Source organism: Corvus brachyrhynchos, unplaced genomic scaffold (assembly GCF_000691975.1).
Source record: "Corvus brachyrhynchos isolate BGI_N302 unplaced genomic scaffold, ASM69197v1 scaffold266, whole genome shotgun sequence".
Classification (NCBI taxonomy): Eukaryota; Metazoa; Chordata; class Aves; order Passeriformes; family Corvidae; genus Corvus; species Corvus brachyrhynchos.
The window spans coordinates 2,235,155-2,257,317 of NW_008238633.1; the positions used below are offsets into that span (position 1 = coordinate 2,235,155).

Here is a 22,163-nt window from a genome sequence, read left to right on the forward strand (position 1 = left end):
AGCAGGAGCGTTTTCCATGTTCGTTTGGAAAATAAACTTGCTGGAGTTGTCAGGAAAGAAACAATGCGGAGCAGGCACAGGGCAAGGAGATTTCTGTTCACACTGCTCAGAAAAAGGCCAGGCCAGAACACAGGCAGCTGAATCTCACTTTGGAAATTACAGTCTTTTCTGTCCCTTAAATCAGCACGGTTTCTTCCCTTCAGGAAGTGGAGGGGCTCCCTGTTGTACTGTTAATATCTTTGTTTCTCCTTTTATTCCTTCTTTTTCTTTCCTGCACAAATATGTATATATTCATTTGAATAAAGCTCTTTTACAGAAGATTGAGCTGAATAATACAGAGCTGGGGTTCAATGGTCCCAACTTCTTTCTTATCCCATACTTTCTTTGTTAGAGCAAGAAAACTAGTTAAAAAAAAAAAAAAGGAAAAGGAAAAACAACCTTCAGGATCCTTTAACTTTCTAATTTCAGGACCGTTTAAATTTTTCACTGCTTACTCCCTGCAGTAATTAGTGTTTTCTTTGGAAGCAATTGATAACTTCTGGTGAAGACCATGGAATTTTATGCAAAGCTTTATTTACATAATACATCTTTCTGAGTGTTTTGTTGACTAAGTTTTGTTGATCTGTAGTTTTGGCTCATTAGTTCAATTCATTGTAATTATGCTTAACATTTATGGAAGATTCTTTCCAGCCCCCTTTTTTTCCCCACCTCTTCTCCAGTAATTGTTATTTAACCAGATCTTAGCTTTAATGGTTCAAAAGCAAAAGAACAGCTAAAGGAATACACTCTACTAGAGCAGTTTTTGTTTAGGTTAGACATCTGTTGCTATTTTCCTTATTCTGGAAGTTAACATTTTTAACACTAAAATAAACACACACAAAATCAAGAAAAGAAAAGCAAAACTTCAGTGGTGTTTATAGCGAGGTGTTTATATCCCAATGGTTTAAAAAGTATAAACACTGGCAACATCTGCTCTGAACTCAAAGGGTGTTTTAGAGATGCCTACAGATCTTCCAGGCCTCTGCCATGGTATTTATTTTATAAGTGAGTTGTGTCAGCAGTGATGGATCTTGTCTTTCCAGGAACACTGTTGCAGCAGTTACTATATTGACAACAAAATGCCCTTTCAAACTCAATTAATTAGGATTTACTGAAGGCCACACTTGAACTACTTACAAATTGATGCCTTCCTGAAAAGTACTTTTGAAGATATAGGATAAGATACAAATACATTATGTGATGGGAAAACAGGTTTGAAATTTCAGAGGAAAGAAGGATGGGCCTGTAGGCCACAGGAAATAGATGTGTTCCTTATTCCTTTAGATTCCCTCTTGAAACACTTGGTTTTGTTTTTTGAGATGGTGGGTATGCTGGTGAGATGGGTCAGTAGTGTTTTATGAAGTTTACTGGTGGTTTTACTCTTTCAGCTCTGGCACTGCAACTATTGGATTTGCAGCTGCAGCCTGTGCAGGAGAGATGCATTGGTACCTAAGCAATAAATAGGGAAAGTTCCTCCACCGTGTGCCTTTGGCAACCCTTTAGTTCAACATGGAGCAGAGCAGTGTAATTTGCATCCCGAGAGGAGTCCTGCTTTTTCTTGCCCAGCAAGAGTCACAGATAGCAATTTGTTATCTGTGAGCTGCAGGCTGCTGAGTTAATGCCAGCCCTGGAGAGCCTTCCCTGGCTGGGAGGGGCTGGAACCTCCCAAGAACCTCATCATCTGCTGTTCCTAAATCGTGCCATTCACGATCAAGCTCCAGCCATGGAGTTTCCAGCACAGAAACAGTGTCCAGGTGCTGTTTGGGTCATTAAACACGTTTCTGATTTTGCCTTCCTCTCTGGGGGAAGAGGAAAAATGGTGATAACATAGATGGGATCTGCCTTGTGGGCAGCAGGGTGTCTGCTGGGGCTGGGCTGGGAGTGGCAGATCTGGAAGTTCTCCCCATTAACTGTTCAGAAGGGAGGCTGTGCTGCAGATTTAGCTCTGCAGGTGGAACCTGACCTGAGGTTGGCTGTTTTCTCAACCATGGGATGATTTCTTTTATTGTTTTGTTGTGAGGTTGGTAAAACACTGGCACAGGTTCTCCAGAATGGCTGTGGAGTCTCCACCTTTGGAGATACTCAAATCCCACCTGGAGCCCTGAGCATCCCAGCCTGGCTGAGACTGGTTTTGAGCAGGAGGTTTCTAGGTGATCTCTAGAGGTCCCTTTTAGCCTCTTGGAAATTTCCGCACACTCATGTAATTAAAACAGCCAGGAAAAGGATTGTAACCAGGGACGAGGGGGAAGAGTTTCTGAGAGGGGGTCCATAACTCTGAAGCCCAGGATAAAGCCATTTCCTTTCCTAAAGGTTGTTTGTTTTACACTGATAATTTGTATCCTTTTGAGGGTTTTCTTAATCTTATTACTAGTTTTGAGCCCCCATGATGTCCCATGATAATCTCAAATCGACCTGATGCTTTTGGAGGAATATCTGAATTTCAATGAGTTGGTGTTTTTTTTGACAAGTTGCGTAAAGAAGACGTTTGAGTTTTGTCTCCCTCCCCAGTGAAAGAAAATTTTTAAATCATTCAAATGGGATTGTTTAATCCTCACCAATGGAAAATGAGTTATATTAGTGATGATTGACCATTTCAGGCAATATATTGTAATATATTTGGTGCAATAGGAAAGAAAAGAAGAAATAATTGGAGAATCGTTGCCTTGGCATCTGGATGCTTATCTTTATGTGAATACATCTGATATTCTTCTACTCAACATTGCTGCCAGTGATCAACAACGGCCAGTTTAATGAGGAGTGCTTTCATATCATTGTTTTCTTCCTAATGAGCTCAGGGACATCAGAAAGCTCCTGGGAGCCGTCGCTGAGGTGCAGAGGCCAGGGAGCAGCACCATTCTGAGGCAGGCTGGCATTCCCAGTGCTTCCTATCAAATGACAGGCACTTGATCCGGGCAGGTATTCAGGGCTGGAACAGCTGCATCTTGTTTTGTGGTGGAAACTCATTTAACTCCAGCTCGATATTCTTTCTCAGCCCGGTGTGTGAGGTAATGGAGTGCTCAGAGTTAAACAAAACAGAGCACAGGTGATCCTGCTCTTTGACTCCAGGGCTGTCCAGCGAGTTTTGGCTCCTGGTTTCCCACGGAATATGCATGAGGAGGTGCAGTCTCCAGGCAGATTTGTTTCATTCTGTTGTTTATCCGAGGGAGTGTACAGATGGTGGTGTGTTGGAAGGCAGATTTCTGCCTTCCTTCCTCTCTCTCCCAGTTTCAGATGCTCTGGGTTATTGCTGCATTCTCAGGGCTGGAACTGCTGTGCTGGGAGAGGCATAAAGAAACGCAATAAGATGCTAAGAAATCCCCCAGGCGTGTTACGAGACTTGGAGCACTCAAAATAGTTATGCAGAGTTCTCTGGACAGTCTAGAAGACTGGGATTTTTGGTTTTTGGTTTTTTTTTTAATGAAGAAAATTGGATCCAGACTTCTAGAAAAACACCCCTTTTTGGTTTCAGGACAGCTTTCATTAGTTAGTGGCATATTACATAATTATTTCACTGACTTCCTGTAATGCTGGAGTGTTCCTTGGCTTGCAGAGCTGAGTGTCCTCTCAGGGCACTGCAAGGCATCCTGAATATGTGTCTGTCTTCCCCAAAAGGCCACTTCAGATGTTTGCTATCAGAGGCACAGATTCTGCTAACTTCATTTGCTTTTTAATGAAATGCAACGTGTTTTCTTAAGTTCTAAAGAAGAGTTTCCATCAGCTCTCTCTGCTGACCTTGCATTTTTCTCTGCGTTTGTAACATCAGTTTCTCCTATTAACTCCAAAGTTTGGGTTAGTTTCTAAATATATAAAATGGCTTTAGCACTGTTCTTCTGCTAAGAATGGGATAAGAATCTCCTTCACGGCGAATTAAGTGTTCTTATTTGTAATGCAGTGTAAAATTTCTGTTCAAAGCCGTGTAAATTAAGATGCACCTACAGAATGTTCCCCATTTATAGACCATTCTGTGAGTTTTGCTTTTTCAATCTCTTTCATCTTCAGGAAAAAACAAAGAGCCCCAGCTTCACAGTTGGGCTTTTCTTACTCATTTCCTCCTAGCATGAAGTTGGGAATATCCTCTTCAGTACTGACATCAAAATTCAGTTTATTTTCCTCGTTCATCAAAGGCAGGATAGATTTAGGTCATACTTAACCTTTTTTTTTTTTCCCCCTGGAGTTCTGTTGTTCTCTCCCTGGATGCTAGTTCAGCATTTGTACTGAGAACTCAAACAAGGAAATTAAAAACCCAAATATAATAGAGTGTTATCCCACAGCTTTCAGTAGATAAGATAAGCAGCATATTTTTTTCCTGAGATAAAAGGTAGTGAGGTTTGTAGCAGTAAGTTGAATTCTGTGTTAATGAGCAATTTGCTTAAAGGCTGTAACTTGTTACTCACAAGTCAAATTTGTTACAGTGCCAGGTCTCTTTGGATATAAATCCAGGGATTTTAGGAGACATTGAAAAAGCTTAAATTGCTCCAGAGTTTGAACAATGCACTGTATTGTATGGAGAGCTGTTAGAGAAAAAATAAAGCTTAAACAACAGTCTTCATTGTGTGGCATCTAAAATTATGAATGAAAAAGTTCATCCATATGTATTGGCTTTGCCTTTTTTAAATATCTGCTTTGCATGAAAATAGTTGTCTATTAATTTCTTCTTGAGGTTTAATACAGATGGGCCTTTATATTTGATTTTGGCTGAATAGACTACAGAGTTTGAACATGCTGCATGCAGACAGAGTGCCAAGCAATTTAGCAAAGTTGTTTACACTAACAATAATCCAGCAGGACAGAGCCTATAATTTCTCACTGATAATAGTGTGAGGTAGTGGTGAACACAAGTTCCTGGAGGAGTGTTTACAAAAATGGCTTTATACTTCCTCAGTGTTGAAGAACTGTGAGGGGTTTGGGGTTGAATTCCTTCTTTAAAGCCAGCCAGCTTTTCCTGCAGCCTGTATCATCTCCCTGGAAATTGCTCCCCAGATCAGCACGGATAGCTGCACACACAGGGGCATTGTTTGTCCCTGCCTTTGGGGAGAACTGTGGGATGAGGCTGGGGGACAGGAACAGACTCCCTCTGGATTTCCTGGAGGCAGATTTCCCCTGGTGCTTCATCTCACAGCTTTTTTAGGAGTTCTCACTCCTGTCCTACAAGTGGGCTCAGCGGTGTGTGGAGCTCGGGGAGCACTGGTGTGTGTCCTGGGAGGGATGGGGGGAGACGAATCCTTCAGGGCACTGAACAGGCAGTTGAGCTCTTAATTAGGGTTATCTCTGTCCACTTGTAAACCTCATGTCACAGATGGATGGAGCTGGAAGAGGTTTGGTCTTAATAGCAGGAGTAGTCTGGCACTGGTTGTAGGGTAAGGCGAGCTTGGGGGACTTTAGTTCTCAGAATCACAGAATATCCTGAGCTGGAAGGGACTCACAAGGACCATCAGTCCAGCTCCTGGCCCTGCACAGACACCCCAACAACCCCACCCTGGGCGTCCCTGGGAGCTCTGGCAGCCTCGGGGCCGTGCCCATTCCCTGGGGAGCCTGGGCAGTGCCCAGCAGCCTCTGGGGGAAGAGCCTTTCCCTGATCTCCAACCCTGATGCAGCTTCAGGCCTTTTCCTTAGAAAAGGTCATTCCTTGTTAAGAAACATCTTAGTGCAGCTTCTTGTGCAACCTTGGTGCAGTTGAGGTACCCGGCACCACCACAGCACTGGCTCCAGCCAAAGAAAAAGTCACCCAGAAACCTCAGTGAGGTGATGGGATTGCATCAAAGATCTTCAGAGATCTAGTTTTAATAGGAGTGGCAGTCCTTAAATCTCAGAAATATGGCTGGTGGGCACAAAAGCGTGAAACTGAGGTTAGAGTCGTTCCTTATCTAAGTTTCACGGCACTGGTTGGTATCAGGTTTTTTTTAAACAAGAGTTTAGAATGTTTCCTTTCCTAAATTTCATGGCACTGTTTGGTATCAGATTTTTTTTTAAGTAACACTTCTTTTTTTCCTTTCCTTTTAAACTTTGTTGTTGCTTTGTTAAAAGCAAGAACTTGTCAGACATAGTAGCACTTGGTGCACTCCAGCTTTTCCCCCCGAAAATGTTACGTGATGCTTTGTGCCTTGTTTTGGTTTTGGAGGAAAAGCTCATCCACAATGTGGTGTTCATGGATGGAGGCAGGTAATATTTGGGATAAAGAGGAATGTTGCAGCCTTTGTGGCACACAGGGGGAAAGGGAAGTTGCCTTCAGCAGGCTGGTGCCAGCTCAGTTCCCTCACAAACCCCGTGGCTCCTGTTCTTTCCTAATTCCCGTTGTTACCAGAGTCTCTGATTATTTAAAGACATGTTCCTTTTCACTCCTCATCAGTTTGGAGTGTTCCCTGTCAGCTGTGAGAACCAGGCATTGTAGTGTATAACTTTCCTCCTATTCTTCCAAACGTTGCTAGCAGGTTCCAGGAAATATATTTGCTCTCCCAGGAAAAGTTTGGAACCGGTTGTGTTTAAAAAGCAGTAGTTTTTCCTGGAAACCCGTTTGACAGGGCAGCCATGGAAACCTCCCAGCACTGCACTTTCCTGCTTTGTGAGGCTTAATATTTATTTCTCAGCATGCAGAAATAGGGGCTTTTTTTGCTTTTAAATATGGGTTGTAGTTAGATGTGAGAGAGATTTAGTAAATAATCCTACTTCTCTTTTTTTGCCCAGGGTAGGAATGGCACTGCTGTATGGGAATATAAGCCAATTTGGAACATTTTTTATATTTTGTTTTAACTCAAAACCCCAGACCAGCAGATTGGCAATAGCTTTTGTACAACCTACAAAGTGCCCAGACATCTTTTGCATGAGAAGAGTGAAACCCAAAGCTGCCTAATGGATCTTTTTGAGTAGCTGCTGTTCTTTTGGGAATGAGTGGGGATTTACTTCTTTTACAAATGATATCAACACGCTGTGGTTGCACTTTAGAGATGGTATTGAGACTTCCAATTAATGTTATTTAATTGCTAATGTTCAGTAGGTCTCACTTCTGAAAGTAAATTAAGATATTTGTGACAATAGCAGGTTTGGACACTTTCAGAGCAGAAGATTATGGTTTCTTGGCTCCAGATTACAGCATTGGGGCTGTTTTCTCTGTGATACTCTGCTAATTGTAATTAAATGGCCCTAAAACGAAAATTAATGTTGTCCAGGCAAAAGGAAACTATTTCTATGAATCTAAATGATCTAGGAAGATCAGTAAATGCCGCACAAGAGCTAGCCAAGAAAAATAGGACTGTTTAGTTGTTGTGTTTATATTCTTTGGAAAGCAACATCTTGTAAAGCAGCTCGACAAAAAGTGCTCTTACCATACAGAAAAAGAAGTTGACACAACTGTGGCACCTCCTTTGTGGAGCTTTTATCCAGAACACATGAAATGAAGATGGGGTGAGGGAAGTGCTGTATGATTCATATAGGACAAGTTTGAACTCAGCCAGTTCCTTGGATTTAGTAGAAATATTTATGGCATTGAAGGGGATTGATTTTTTTTTTTTTTTTAATATTCTTCCTCCTGCTCCGGATCTTTTTTAGATGTCCTCCCCAGACATCTGGTGTGCATTGGTGCTTGTTTAACCCCCACCCTGCAGTTTTCCTGCTGTGGCATCTTGGAGCTCTCACAGCCCCTCTGTGGTTGGCGTGAATTAAATCTTCTCGGGCCGGCTGGGGGAATGCTGACGTGCACACTTTTCCTGCTGCACACTCCAAACCCAGGCTGCAGCTCCAGAGGTGAGCACTCTGCTCTTGTCCCTCTCTAGGCATCACACTGAGCTATTTGCCAAGGGTGGCAAAAGTAGGGCATTCCAGCATTTTGCAAGGATGTTTACAGAGCCTTGGCTGGCTTCTGTATCTTTGAAAATGCTTCTCTCTGTGATGTTACATAATCCATGTATTTAACTCAGCTCATCACAAAAAAAATTTAAAAATTAAGTTATCTTTCTTTAAAAACCCTCAGAAGTCCAAGTATCTAAGATTTTTACTGCTTTGAGGTACATTATACTTGCCTTAACAGCTGAGTTCTGAGTTTTTCTTTGCAGTACAGTAAATTGAACACTACCCCATTTGAGTTCAAGTGTTTCTCAATTGGTGCATTTAGAAACAAGTACGACAACAAACACTGTAATACTCACATTTGCATATATTTTGAATCCTCTTTGCAGAATCCTTGCTCTCACAGAAGCTCAGTTAATTCAACTTTTAGCCACTCCTGTGAAATAAACAGTGAAAGTTATCCTTATTTACAGTGGGGAATTAAGAGCTGTAAGTGGTTGAATTCACAGAAAGCTGGGATAAAGCTGACAGCAGCATTCCAAGTGCCTCAGTTGGAATATTTTGCCATAGCTGCTAAACCTTATGGTGACCTCTTACTAAAGAAAATTACTTTTACCTGTTTGAGATGTGCAAATAAAATACGCAACTAATCAGCTAAGCAGACCAAACAATGAGACTTGGACTGCTGCTGTATGGACTTGATCCTTGCTTTGTGCTCAGCAGTCATGGAGGGGAAAGAGGAGCTTTTGGACCAAAATATTGTGACTTTGGCCCCTTTGTAGTGGACCCCACCCAAACTGAGGTGATGGAATCTCCTTCAGTGGATGCAGTTGAGTTCGTTTAGCTGATGAAAGGAATGAGCCCTTACAGACAATGCTGGGAAGAATTTGAAGCTCCCCTGTCTGAGCCACAGGACCTCCCCAGGTCTGTTCCTTTAGATCAGAGCCTGTTGAGTTGTAGAAAAGGAATGTGCCCAGGATGCTGGCAGTTAATTTTTATATTCTCTTTGGAGGATGAGTTGGGATCAGAGACTTAATGAAACAGCAATCCAGCTGTGCTCGTGCAGTGCAAGCCAGGCTGAGCCCGTTTATGACCTCAAGCAGTGCTTCCAAACCTTTTAATTTATAATGCAGTGTCTCACTGCCCCCAGCACTGCTGTTTGGTTCCATTAAAGGCTTCACAGTTAATACAGCCCCTGCTTAATTATGGGGTGGCACATCTTTAACGTGTGATAAGGGGGTAGAGATGTGCAGAAACGTTTTTCAAGTGAGACAGGGAAGGATTTAACAGGTATTTCACTGGGGAATGGTATCCCAGTAATGCAGTGAGAGGTTTGGCTCCTGTGGGGATCGGGTGATGTGAGTGGTGAGTCACAAACACACAGCTGACATTTTTTTGTTACCTCTGTTTTACCAACCCATCTGCACTTCCCTCTCTTTTCTGGGTTCTGTCAGGAGTGAGTTGCTTGTCTTTCTTTCTCTGAAATACATCAAGAAGGAGCCTGGAGTTGTTGTCAAAAGGGAGATTTGGCTAAGGACTGGTAGGTATAGGGCAGGAAGACACAGCCCTAATTACAGGTCTTTGAGCTGCAGAGTGTAACTTTGGCACTGCTCACCCCTTCCAACCCCATGGCTGTCAAGATAACTTCAAAAATAAGAACCTCTGCTTGTTCTTGCTTTTCCAAGAGTTCTGGAAAACCTGTCCTCAGTGCCCAGAAAACTGTGAGAAAGGCTGCTCAGCAGCATGTAATTTCTTGGTAGCAAACACAATCCCTCCCTCTATCTGCCCTGCCCTAGCTTCCCCTTGGAGAGAACACTGATTTGGAGTGACCCTGCAGCTTGGCCCCACAAACCACCCTCGTGCTTATGAAATAAACAGCCAGGCTCTGAGCTGGACAGTGCTGCCATCCATCCCCTGGCACCACGGGACTGGCTCCCTTTTATCCCTGGGACAGCCTCCAGCAATCCCAGCGCTGCTGCTGGGCTGGGTGAGGGTGTTTGAATTCACATCCACCACCTTCAGTCCTTCTGGGCAGGAATGAATTTTCTGCTACCAGCTTTTTCACAGCTGAATCTTCTAGTGCAGCAACAGTTTTCAAGCTTTTGTGCTCTCTGGTTCCCTAAATTTTTTCTGTACATCTCTTCATAGCCTTTTTTTTTTTTTTTCCCTAGTAAATTTAATGTAGTTGTGTGTCATGAACCCAAGATTAAAAACTGCTATGTCAGAGGCACAGAATTAACATCTTTTTCTTAGTGGTGGTGTGTGCCTGTTTGTTTTGGAAGACAGTCCTGACAGGAACAAGGGTGATATTTTAGATTTTATGTTTCTTATACCAGCACCCATAACCCTGGAGAAGTTATATGGAATCCTTTCCTCTGTATCTCACGAGCTGCTCTGTTCTCTGCACTCCTCTAGAAGCCTTTGCAAGTTCTTGGTTATTAAAATGCTGCATGAGAGCAGCATCTGAGCGAGTGTTGAGGTGTGTCTCAGAATAACACAAATCCAGAGGGCTGAAGGATCTTTATTATCCACCCTGCAGGGCTTGTGCTGAGCTCAATTTGCTCTATTTTACCATCTGAGGCAGAGGCTGGGCCCTCTCTCAGCCTCAGCAAAGCCCTGCACATGAGGAACTGGCACGTCCTGCTCATTTTCCATGGCCAGAGCATGGTCAAAAGACGATCTTGTTTCCCTCTGAATGGCTGCTGTGGTTTGCTGAGGATTCCCAGTGCTCGAGTGCCCTGCACAGTTGTCACTGCTGCCTCGCTTCCCTCTGCAGAAGGGATTTTGGAGCCCGTTCTGAAGGACAAAGGGATTTTGTTCTCCACAATGGATTCTTTGTGGGAGATGGGTTGGAATTGTTCTGCTGCTCAGTGGATTAAAATCTTGGCTGTTCTGTCCAGCGTGGCCAAAGGGGCTCCGTGTCCCTCACACGGGAGCCTGTGAGGCTGCCATCAGGTAGCAAAACCAAATGGAAATCCAACTTTCTCCTGTGTTCATGGGGCCAAATGTGATTTTTTTTTCTCATTTCACTGTGGTTTAGGAAGAGAATTTGGTCACTTGGGTGCAACTCCCAGGGATCCCCTCAGGGAGTGGGCACTGAGGATTTGGAGCCAGCAGAGTGACCCTGCATTATTCCAGATCCATCCCAAAGGCAGCACCCACCTGTGCATGTCTTTTGCTAACATTTTAAATACATCTGCTTTTCTGTTCATATTTTAAAGCATTTCTATCCTCTCTTGAGGGCCATTTTACCTTCCAGGTAGGGAATATGGGGAAAAATAAAATGGGACTAAAAGAAACATTGCTGGAAAAGCGCAATATCAGATTTCACAGCTCTTTTAGAAAGCTCATTTTCTTGGTGTTCCAAATTTTTCCACATGTACCAAAGGCAAATAATGTGAGAAAAGGTGTTCAGAGCATGTTTATTTTAAACTGTAATAAAAGCTTGTAGTATTGCTAAGAATAGGCTCCAGTTGAAGTAAGTGGAATATTCTTTTTACCTTTCTGTTGCACCTTTTGCTTCAAATCCTTACGAAGGAAAGAAAGAGTGCATGATTTATTGGATTTACTTTTACTATGACCCCATTGCAAGTGAACATCTCAGAATTAATGTTTGGAGCATGGTTGCTGTAGAGCATCCTGACTATGTTCATATCCACAAGGGACACTGAATACCCAGAATTTGTGTTACAGCATCATATCCATGGAATATCAGCCATCAGAGCAGAGGGGGTTGTTTTAAACCTGAGTATCCACTAATAGAAATAATATCAAAAAACCAAACAAACAGAGGGAGGGTAGTAAATATTTTCTCTTTAGGGGGAATTATTCAAATCTGAGCTTTCACAAATTGAATCTGTCCTCTCATGCCATCCCATGAAAATACTGCTCTAAGGTAGGATTTAGTGCACTGAAATACTGCCTTAGCCCCCAGTCTAAGAATTCTTTCTGTTGTGACCTTGCTGTGACTTTGATTTACTTTTGAAATAGATGGCAGGTCTGGCTTTGATTGTTTCAGCTAAAAGACAGGCTGGTCTTTGATCAGTTTAGCTTTGTCATCTTTTATGTAACAAAGTCATTTAAGACTCTCAGACTGGGTGACAAAAAAAAGAGCACCTAGCTCTGAAACCACCTTTGGTCTGGGAAACAACATCTTCAACATGTTGCCTTAATTATATTTCATTCACTAATTTTTTTTTATTGATAATGTTTTTACATTTTCAATAATATCACATTATCACACGTGTCTTTTGGTGCCCAGTAGAGAGGAGTGTCCTGTTTGCTAAGCATAAAAGAGTATGGAATTTACTGTTTTCTGCAGGAAATGTAGCTGATTCTTCTCCCTTTGTCTTCCATTCTCCCCTCCTGTGTTTGGGATGCCCAAACTGCTGCCCTTGGCTGAACTCGGTAGCTGGGCTTAGCCCAGAGCTTGGTTCTTCTCTGAGCCAACACAAAATGATAATTGTGCTAATTTTTAGTCCCTCTTAACTGACTTGAGATGGTTGATGCAGGTTTTTCCTGGGAGAACTGGCACAAAGGCTCAAAGGAGTGCTCCTAGGGAGGAACCCAGCTCCTTGAGCACAAACCCATCCTGTGTCTGGAACACGGCGAAATCCTTTTCTGACATTGATGTTAACAAGTATTGTAAACAACCCTGGTGTTATTTATCTGGAGATCAGTGTAGTTTAGCATTGATTACATCCAAATCTTGCCTGCCAGATATTTACAATCTTGTTTTAGCCACAGTTTGCATGAGTACAGGTACTCTAAGCAGAAGAAAAGAGCACTTCTTTCAGAGTTTTGTAAGAGCTACCTAAATGGGACATTATCTTCAAGTGAGAGCTGCAAATTTATGAGGCAATCTCATGCTCTTAAGTTAGACCCAAGCCTGAGTTCATTGCTGGGCTGGCACTGAACACAGCCTCACAGTCACACTGCTGAGGTGTGAAAGCTGCAGTTTGACAGAGGAAATCTTAAGCAGCTCTGCCAGACCACAGCATTAGAATTTATTCCATCCTGCTTTCCCTGTGGCAGATCTGCTGCCCTCCTTCTTCCCATGCCATCAATCCTTGCCTCCTTACCAAGGAGACTCCCTCAGCTGCTACCTGCTTAGCAGAGCAGAGGGAATTTTTCAGCCATTATTGAAGCGTTCAGCAAAGACTTTTTGTTAATCTTATGTACGTGTGAAATAGTTTGTGGAACTGAAGCAGTTCCCCAGCCAAGGCAGTTGATGTAGCAATGGTATTTTGTACAGCTGTGCTTTTACAGCGTGATGAGAGAGAATTTAAGATGAGTAGTCTGTTTTTCACACTACCTTTGAAGGAACAAATAGGGTGATGTTGGCTCGGGGGAGGCCAGTTTGCCATTTTCTGCCTGTTGCACTGTAGTTTTTGGTACACAATACAGCATTTTCAAGACCTATTAAGTAGAAATCATCTCTAATTTTGATTAACAGTATATTTTTGGCAGGATCCTCAAGTGAGCCTGCTGCAGGCTGCCAGTGATGCTGCTGTACCAAATTCTGGCTCCTTTGTGAGGCTTTTGAAGGAAAGATGAGGAAAGTGGGTGGAGGTGATTGAATGCAGAGGTCACTATTTTATGTCCCTGCCTGCAGTGTGGAGCATAACGTGTCCCTCCTTGGCAGGCAGGGGCAGCTGGAGGAGCCAGCACAGAGCAGTCACTTTAATCACTGTATTTTGGTTTTGGCCATGGGTTTTCTGGCGTGCAGATCTCTGCACAGTGGTAGCCAGAGCTTGGTTCCAGGAGTAAGTGCTTTTCATGTGTTTTGTAAACGGAGGAGAAGAGGAGGCTTTTGCCAATTTTTCTCCACATGTATATGTGACTTTCTGGTTTCCTAAATTAGTTTTTTGTTATCATAGCAGAAAGCCAGTAAAATATGTGTCAGATAAAGGAATCAGTAAGTTGGCTGCTGAAAGAAATCTATCAATTATAATAGAGAATATTTTCAAGATCTGATTTCATAGCAGCGTTTTTTCATCAGGCTGTTGCCATTAATACTTAATTTTTTGTTGTTCTGCAGTTTGCTGTTTTATTATGCTCTCCAGATAGGCCTGTTTAATGTACTCTAAAGGAAATACAGACTACTGTGACTCTGTTTACAGGGTTTGATACACTGCTTCCCAGAATTAAGTCTTATTTAAGCTCATCTTAAATCAGATCTTCTGTAGAAGCAACCCAGAAATAAAGTAGTGGTGCAGAATGCTGGTTTTTGGGAAAGGGATTTTGTTTGTTTGTCTGAGTGAGGGTTGCAGAAGTGCTCAGCAATGATATAAGTAATATAATTTGTAATTCTTCTTGGGATGCCTTTCATGGTGACCAAAGGTTTCCTCCTGGGGAGAATGAATGGATTAATTCGTTGTCTTTGGTCAAGCAAGTGAAGCAAATCTGCCTTGAACTGCACAGTTTTAAGGTTGCCTGCAGCCTGTTTCACACAGCTCTGATTCCTGGGGAATTTCCCAGTGCCAGGGCTGTCAGTCCTCTCCCACCATACAGTGTGAGGTGAAAGAACACCCAGAGCAGGCAGCTGGCAACATCTGCACAGGGACTCTGGTGCTGCATGGCAGTTCTGTGTTGATAACTTGTTTTGATGACTTGTTGATATGAGTAATTTGTGGTGACTTCCCTGCTTGGTATTTGATATCTCAAATCATGTGATTATTTCTTTTTTTTGGTGCATGAATTGAAATTTTTATGCCATTTATCCCAATTTATCTTGGCACAGACTGGCTTCTGTCTTTGCCATAGTGGAATAAAACATGCAATAGTTTATAAATTCATTCCAATCTATTTGTTATTTAATCTCCTAATGATTTTTAGAATATAGGGATAAAAAATAAAATAAATTTTATTTTATAGTATCCTTTTCACATCTATGTTGCTTTTGTGAAGATCTAGGCTCTTCAGCATATGCCATGAAAGTAAATTTTGATCTTGAATCAATAGAAAAAACTGCCCTTGAAGATCTTCATGTACTACTCATTCCTGGGAATTTGGCCTTAAGAACATGAGGCAGCTCCTTTCACTAATGAGAGTTTGTCTGCAGGTATTGGAAAAGGTAATTAAAGGTGTGATGCCCATTAATTAAAGTCTGTTAAATGCTCTTGCCCATGTTTTTAATCAATAGAATGGCCTGAGGTCATTGTAATTCAATCCAAGACCTTAAAGGTGAGGACCCTCATGACAAACACCACAACTGAGGAATTTTAAATGTTTGGGGTTTTTTTCTAAAAGTTAATAAACTTGTCAGGAATTCACTCTTGTGGATAAATCCATGTGTCAGATGCAGAACAGAAAAGTAAAATGGGCGAGGGCAGTGCCGGGATTTTCTTTTGAGGAGTTTTTATTCTAACCTAAGGTCTGCATCGTGTCAATCTTCAGCTGGCAAGACAAAGCCTTTCATTTCTGGGTTGTAATTAATGCTCAGACCTTCTGCATTAAAGGCAGCCAGCAGGGGAGAGGAAATTGGGAGGGGGATAGGATATGGCAGCCCCGGCTCCGTGCAGCCCATACCGAGTCGCTGGGTCACAGGAAGGAAGCTTGCAGCCAGAGTGGTGTATATTTTTTTTTCCAGTCTTTGGTGACTCCTGGAGCTCTCAGACATATCTCAGACTCCTCTGGTGTCTCTCTGTCGAGTGCACACTTGTAAAAACACGCCTTTTGCTGTTGTGGTGTTTGCCTTGTGCGGACGTTCCGGTGGGGCCGCGGCTCCCGCTGACCGGAGAAAGGCAAACAGAGCTGGACATGCCCTTTTTTTTTACAGAGAGCTGTCCCGGTGCTGTGCGGGGCTGGGAAGAGCCCTGCTGGCCTGACAGACATTGCGTTTGCATGTGTTGGTTCAGAGCACTTTCAGCTGAGGCTCCGAAGCGGTTAAAGTAAAGCACATTCCTGCCGACTGCATGGGCTGGTGTCAAGCGAGAGCAGAGCTCCTCTATAGGCAGACACTACGTCACGGTGTTATCTTTGTTTAGCTTGTCTGTGCTTTATCATGTTGCCCAACAGTTTTAATAAAAAAAGAGGAGGAGGAGGGGGGAAAAAAAAAAAAAGAGGGCTAGTATGAATAGTTGTGAGTAGAAGTATCTGAAAGCAGCAGATCTGGAGTGCCTTCCACCAGCTGCTGACTGAAACAAAGAGGAGCATTATGAGAGGCACAATAAATGTGTTTGCTATCTCTGCTCTCAGTTGCAGGGCAGACACAAGCCGTCACAGTAATGAATTTTGAAGCCTGGAGTTTGGAGTTGGGGAATTTATAAAACACAGTTGTTTTATCAGAGTGTTGTCTTGCCAGCTGTGTGATGCGAGTCTGGTTTCCATGGAGTGTGGTCAGCTGGGGGAGACAAATCTAGTCCCTAAAACAGCATTTGGGGCCACAGTCTCCTCTGTGGTTTCTCTCTCTCTGCTTTAAATTCACGTTTGGTAAGGAGGAGAGTAGTGGGGAAGGAATTCTATTGAAATGAGGAGCAGTTTTAGCCCTAATCAAATGTGCAGGATCCGTGAGAACTCACGGCCCTGTGCAAAACCAGTAGTGGAATATGCATTTTATCCCTCTGAACAACATAAAGAGATTTTTCCTCTCAATTTCCCCTGTTGTCTGGACTCTGGTTTGGCACTGTTCTCCTGCCCGGAGTGGGCAGGATGGGCTCTACGAATTGAACTGTCCTGTCTGCCCTTTAAGAGACTCTCACTGCTCCCACCTGTTCAAAGTTTGGTTAATTTGATTAATTTTGGCCAGCTGGCCCAGTGGTGCTGGTCAGATCCTGGTGTGTTTAGCTGAAGGTCTTGGTGTTCCCTGCATAATCAGCAAAATTCATTACCAAATTGGATAGGCTTTAATTAGAAGCCCTCCCTTTCTTTGCTAAGTTCCTTTAAAACAGGTTTCTTCCAGCATACAATAGCATTTTTATCAGATTTTATACTCAGTCTGGATGTTAATATATAAATGCTGTTGTTACCATACATAGAAGAAATGAATTTTTAAATTTTGAAATAAAAAAGTCCCATTTTGGTAATTGTATAGTATCAGGTTCTGTTTGGGGAAAAAGGGCAAGTTTCTAATTCACTGAATTGAACAATGTCCAGAGATTTTTGGGGTTTTGTAAACACCCAAGTTAGCTTTACATGGGTATTTAAATTGTTCCTGTCAGGAGTTGCTCAGGAGTCAGTAGGAGTCAGGTGCCTACATGGAATTTGTAACTGCTGTTGTGGAATTTTGGGTTGGAGTCCCCAGAAGTGCTGGGAGATACTGCAGGGAGAAGAGTGATGGTGCATGGGTGGGAGGACACAATCTCCAGCCTCAGGTGCTGAAAGCTTTATCTTCTGACACTGGTCTTAAATTATTCCTTTTCAAAGACAGAAGTGAGGGAGATTCCTCACTGAGAGGAACTGGTGTGATGTGGTTTGCATTGAAAATTTAGAATGTGAACACTATGGAGGTGGGGGTTTCTATGGGCAAAATACAAAGGCTGAAGGAAAAATGCACAAATTTACTGATCTGAAGACAATTTCCATGAGAGGTCGTGTTGATAAAAGCTTCTCTCGTGGCACTGGGGTGGTTGTGGGGGCTTCTCAGTTGATGTTTGGTTGGCTGGAACAGGAGAGCTGTGGATGTCTGTCCCAGAGCATTTGCAGCAGGGCACAGTTTTTGCTATTTAGAGCTGAGATGGAAAGTTCCTATTTAGATTTGGTGCCAGAGTCTTTAATAGAAATCATGGCTTGTGGTGTATTATAGGTCAGCGTATATTTGCTAGTTTATATTATGCTGACTAAATTGGCAGAATGTTTATTTTTACTGGTAAACATTCAGGAGGTTTTCTCCTCACTCCTTCTTTTTCCAACAAAATGTTATTTGTCGTGTGTGGAATTAAGGCAGCATTTTATAAATCATCTGCCTTGGTGATGATGTGAAAATGTGTGGTGGCACACAAAGATTTCCATTGTCAGGTACCTCAGGGCTCTAGATGGAGTTAACTTGGGCCTAATTTTAGGTCTGGAAATTATGGCTGTGTAGAAAACAAAATGCTTCTGGCAGTGTAGGAAAAATACAAATTTTAAACTCTAGCAAAAGCAGCTATTTCAGGGATATTACCAGAATAGGTAAGCCTGGTTAATTTAGCTCCTCTCCAAGCCCCTGATGGAGCCCCAAAAGCACTTTTTAAACATCTTTAAATCCCTGTGAGGTCTAAAAATGACCTGTGGCTGTGAGGATGTGAGTTCCAGTAAAGTCTGTCCGTGGTGAAGTGCAGCACTGTGCTTCAGGCTGCAGGAGCAGTGAGACATTTAACTGAAATGGGAAAAGCTGTGGCCACGCTTTAATGCCTGCTTAGCAACGATCTGTCCATATGTTTGAGCACAGCCAACTGTGTCATTGCAGGAATTATTTATACACAGCTCCCATATGCAGGGAATGGCTTTTTCTGGGAAGTGTTAGATTATATAAAAACTTACCATCTACTCGGTCTGCCACCCCGTTGGAAATTAGCATTTCTGCAATTCCTCTGCTGAAGAATTGGGCTCTTTTGTTCGTGGCTCCAAACATAGTTTTAAAGTATAGAGAAAGACATTTAAGGACATACTTAAAACTTGCATCAGCAAGTTCCAATTTCCCCCCTAATTTTTTTCCTTGCATAGTTATATACCAGACAAGCTTGTTTTGGACAGCCTTTTATAAAGGGAATCATCTGAGAATCTGAGCGTTTATTCAGTTTTAGATCTCGAATATTTGGCATTAACGTGAACTGTAGCCCTGGAATTTATAACCGCGACCATAAGAAGAGGAACAAAGCTGATTTCCCTGTGAATAGTCACGGTTTGCAGAGTGAGGTAATCACAGCCCAGCGCTGGGATTGCAGCCTGCGAGGGGGAATGTGAGTGAAAAAGCTGTCGCAAGGATGGGTTAGTTCAGCCCTTCGGAGCATCCGGGGTGAGCTGCCCCGTCTCCTGCTGCCTCTCCTCACCGCTCGTCCCAGCACGAAGTGCGGGTTGCGATGCCTCGTTCATCCCACAGCCGCCTCACACATGTGCGGTTCGGGACCTTTTCTGGGGGAATTTCGGGGGGTTTTCCTGCGCGCTGCCGAGGCGGGGGGTTGTCGCTGTTGTCCCCGTGGTGGTGACTCGCTGTGTGTCTCCCCGGGCAGGTGAAGCGGCGCTGAGAGGCGAGCCCCGAATGCAGCCCCTGCCCGTGTCCCCCGCGCTCAGCAACCACCGCACGGGCCCCCCGCCCATCAGCCCCAGCAAGAGGAAGCTCAGCATGGACCAAGGGGACGAGGAGCTGGACTGTGAAAACGACCACGTCTCGAAAATGAGTCGGATGTTCAACCCGCATCTGTAAGTGTCTGTTCGCGTCTGTGCCCGCACGGAACTGAGCGCCGTGCGCTAAAATCGCGTCCCGGCTCAAACTTTGCGCTCGGCTTTTCCCTTTGTTCCAGCTTGTGTGGGAGATCCGCACAAGAGCCGCCGCGATTAGATGGGTTTTCTTGCTTTCTTTTGTTTTCGTACAGCGTGAAGTAACAGGAATTAGCTCAGCTTAACTATTTATAGCAAACCATACGTATTCACCTTGCGATTTCTGGAGTATTGTTGCCTCGTTCTTTGTAAAGCGCTGCTTTCACTTCCCCCGATCCTGAGGCTCTCTGTGGCTGGGGGTGGGGAGGCAGCAGCAGCAGGAGGAGGAGGAGGAACACAAGTGCTTTGCATTTTTCTGAGGCCAGGAGCTCTGAGCCAGCTGCTCCCTGGGCTGCCTTGACAACTGGGCAAGCGGCAGTTGTTGCTAAACATTCCTGCCGGGATTGCGCGGCTCTGACAGTCAGATGTGGAATGTGCCGGCCAGGTAAGGCGTTGATGAGCGAGGTGCATGTGTTGGGCAATCAGCAAATGCCATTCTTGCCGTGTGCTCATTCCTGGGAATGCGAGCCTGGCTGGCACTGCCGGGAGAATTCCTGTCATTCCTGCCTGGAGGAAGCGATGGAGCAGCGCCGTGCTCCTGTCCCTGCTGCCTCAGCTCCCGCAGCCCCGGCATTCCGCGCATTCCACTCTGCGCTGTGCAGTCATGGGATGTGGACAGAGGGGTTTATCCTTCCATAAATCACCACCGCCTTACTCACAGCCTGGGCCCGCAGTCTGCAGCCTTGGAATTTGTTACAAATCGGGAATCCAGCGCTGAAGTAATGCAAAACAACAAAAGCTCACTTCTCATTTACAACATACCTCCTCCTCTCGCCGAAAAAATTAACTATTTATAGCCTTTCTCTGGGGCCAGGAGTGCATAGAGCCAGGCACTACGTTTCTGGGGCGCACATGCATGATACAGCCAAGGAGATTTATGGCATTTTTGAAATGTTATGTAATTTTATGGGGGAAAAGTGTGATTTTTATTTTTTTTTCAGGCTCATTTTCTAGTGATGAAATAAAACACAGCTGGCAGTTATGTACATTATAACACTTTATACAGCGGAGGCCATAAAAATAATGAAGTCTGAACCAATAGACTCATGTGCAACCAAGGTTCAAAACTAAAAGATGCAGGCAGTTATTTCATGTGCTCCCTTAGCTATATGTTAGAGCTGTCTAATATTTTCCAGTGTCACACATTTTTATGGTTTTGCTCAATAGATTCTTTCTGTGATTTTGTATATGAAACAGGCATCTTCTTGTAATAAGAAGCACTGGTTTTCTGTCCAGGGTTCATGTGACTTAATCTGTTTCAATCAAACCATCTGCTGAAGATGAATTATAATCTAAATAGCATCCATGAGCCATCTATTTTACTACTTTATTTTGTAAATTTGATCTGGCCATACAAAAATAGGCTTTCAGCAGAATATTACAAAATCTCAAATGTTTGTGATACATCTGAAATAGCTGATTATCTGTATTTCAGATATATCAGGAAAGTTCATAAACATTCTCAGAATTTAACTCTCACTTCCCTGCCACTGCCTCCAATGAAGTTATTTTTTGATTGTTTGTCATATTTTCCCTCTTTTTCAGATTTTGGTGTTCTGGTTTAATAGTAGAAATTGGTTACTTAAACCCTGTGCATCTGTCCTAAGAATTTTGGTTGGGAGATGAGAAGTGTGTTGTGGGAAGCAGTTGTGTATTCATCCACTTAACACCAGCATCTCGTGGTTGGAAAGTGATTAAGTCGGCCTAGAATTGTGTGTTTGGTTCATTATAAATGGTAGAACCTTTCGTTAGCAATTTGATCTTAACTCTGAGGTAGCAGCTCCCCACTGTGCTTCAGTGGGAATGAATCCATTTAAAGGCTTTGGATGTGTTATTAGAAATCCAGTTACGTCAGCCTTTTGTTTGGAAAGGGAGCGCTTTGAGACATTCCCTGCTCAGGTGTAATTCCCTGAAGTATCATTTGTGAGCTGTACTTGAGTATGTTTACTTTTATCGTGGAAAAACACAACTATTGGAGTGCAGTCTCTGGAGCAGAGTGAATCAAATGCCCTGGCAAGCCTAGCAGGATCCCCAAATGTGTAATGGAATTTCTGTGCAAAGAACAATTTGTCAAAGGTGATTTTTCAAAGGAGAGAATTCTCAGCGTTAGGATAATAAAATACACTTTAGAGCTTGTGGATTAATTTTTAAAAAAACCAGCATGTGACATTGCCTCCCTTTCTTATATAATATGCTTCTGTATTTTTGTGGTGATAGAAGTTGTGAACACCCATACTCAGTTGGGAAGAACAAGCACTTCCAAATTTAAACCTAGCAACATGGACTATTGGTAATATGGAATTCCCTTATTTGAATTTCACACTTTCTGGTGTGTCCCTCAGGTGCTTTACTTGAAATGCATTCCCTGAAGTTAAATCTTGCTGAAGTAAGAGGTGCTTTTGGCTGCGTGGTGCTCTGTGGAGGAGAAGGGAGCTTGTTTTGAGGCTCGGCTTGAAACATGGCTTTGTTTTCCCGTGAATTCACTACAACCACCGCGATTTACAGCGGAGTGATTGGGAACTAGGATGACATGAAAATTCTGTGTACTGCAGGGGCGGGTGGCTCCGTCTTGAGCCCTCCGGGGAGCGCTGGGGGCAGCGGGGCAGCGCTGCCGGGCACGGGGCCGCCGCTGCCTCCTTCCCGTTCTGCCTCCTTCCCGTTCTGCCTCCTTCCCGTTCTGCCTCCTTCCCGTTCTGCCTCCTTCCCGTTCTGCCTCCTTCCCGTTCTGCCTCCTTCCCGTTCTGCCTCCTTCCCGTTCTGCCTCCTTCCCGTTCTGCCTCCTTCCCGTTCTGCCTCCTTCCCGTTCTGCCTCCTTCCCGTTCTGCCTCCTTCCCGTTCTGCCTCCTTCCCGTTCTGCCTCCTTCCCGTTCTGCCCCCTTCCCGGTCTG

The 22,163-nt window shown here is 43.5% G+C and overlaps 1 protein-coding gene across 2 annotated transcripts in view; it reads left to right on the forward strand.

The window, feature by feature from the left end:
• The window catches only part of VGLL4 (vestigial like family member 4), a 67,284-nt gene that overhangs the window by 24,882 nt on the left and 20,239 nt on the right, over positions 1–22,163 (forward strand). For both annotated transcript variants that reach the window (XM_008636034.2, XM_008636033.2), the window contains exon 2: positions 18,969–19,158. In XM_008636034.2, coding sequence (XP_008634256.1) covers positions 18,969–19,158 — 190 coding nt within the window. The remainder of the gene's footprint in view (positions 1–18,968; positions 19,159–22,163) is intronic.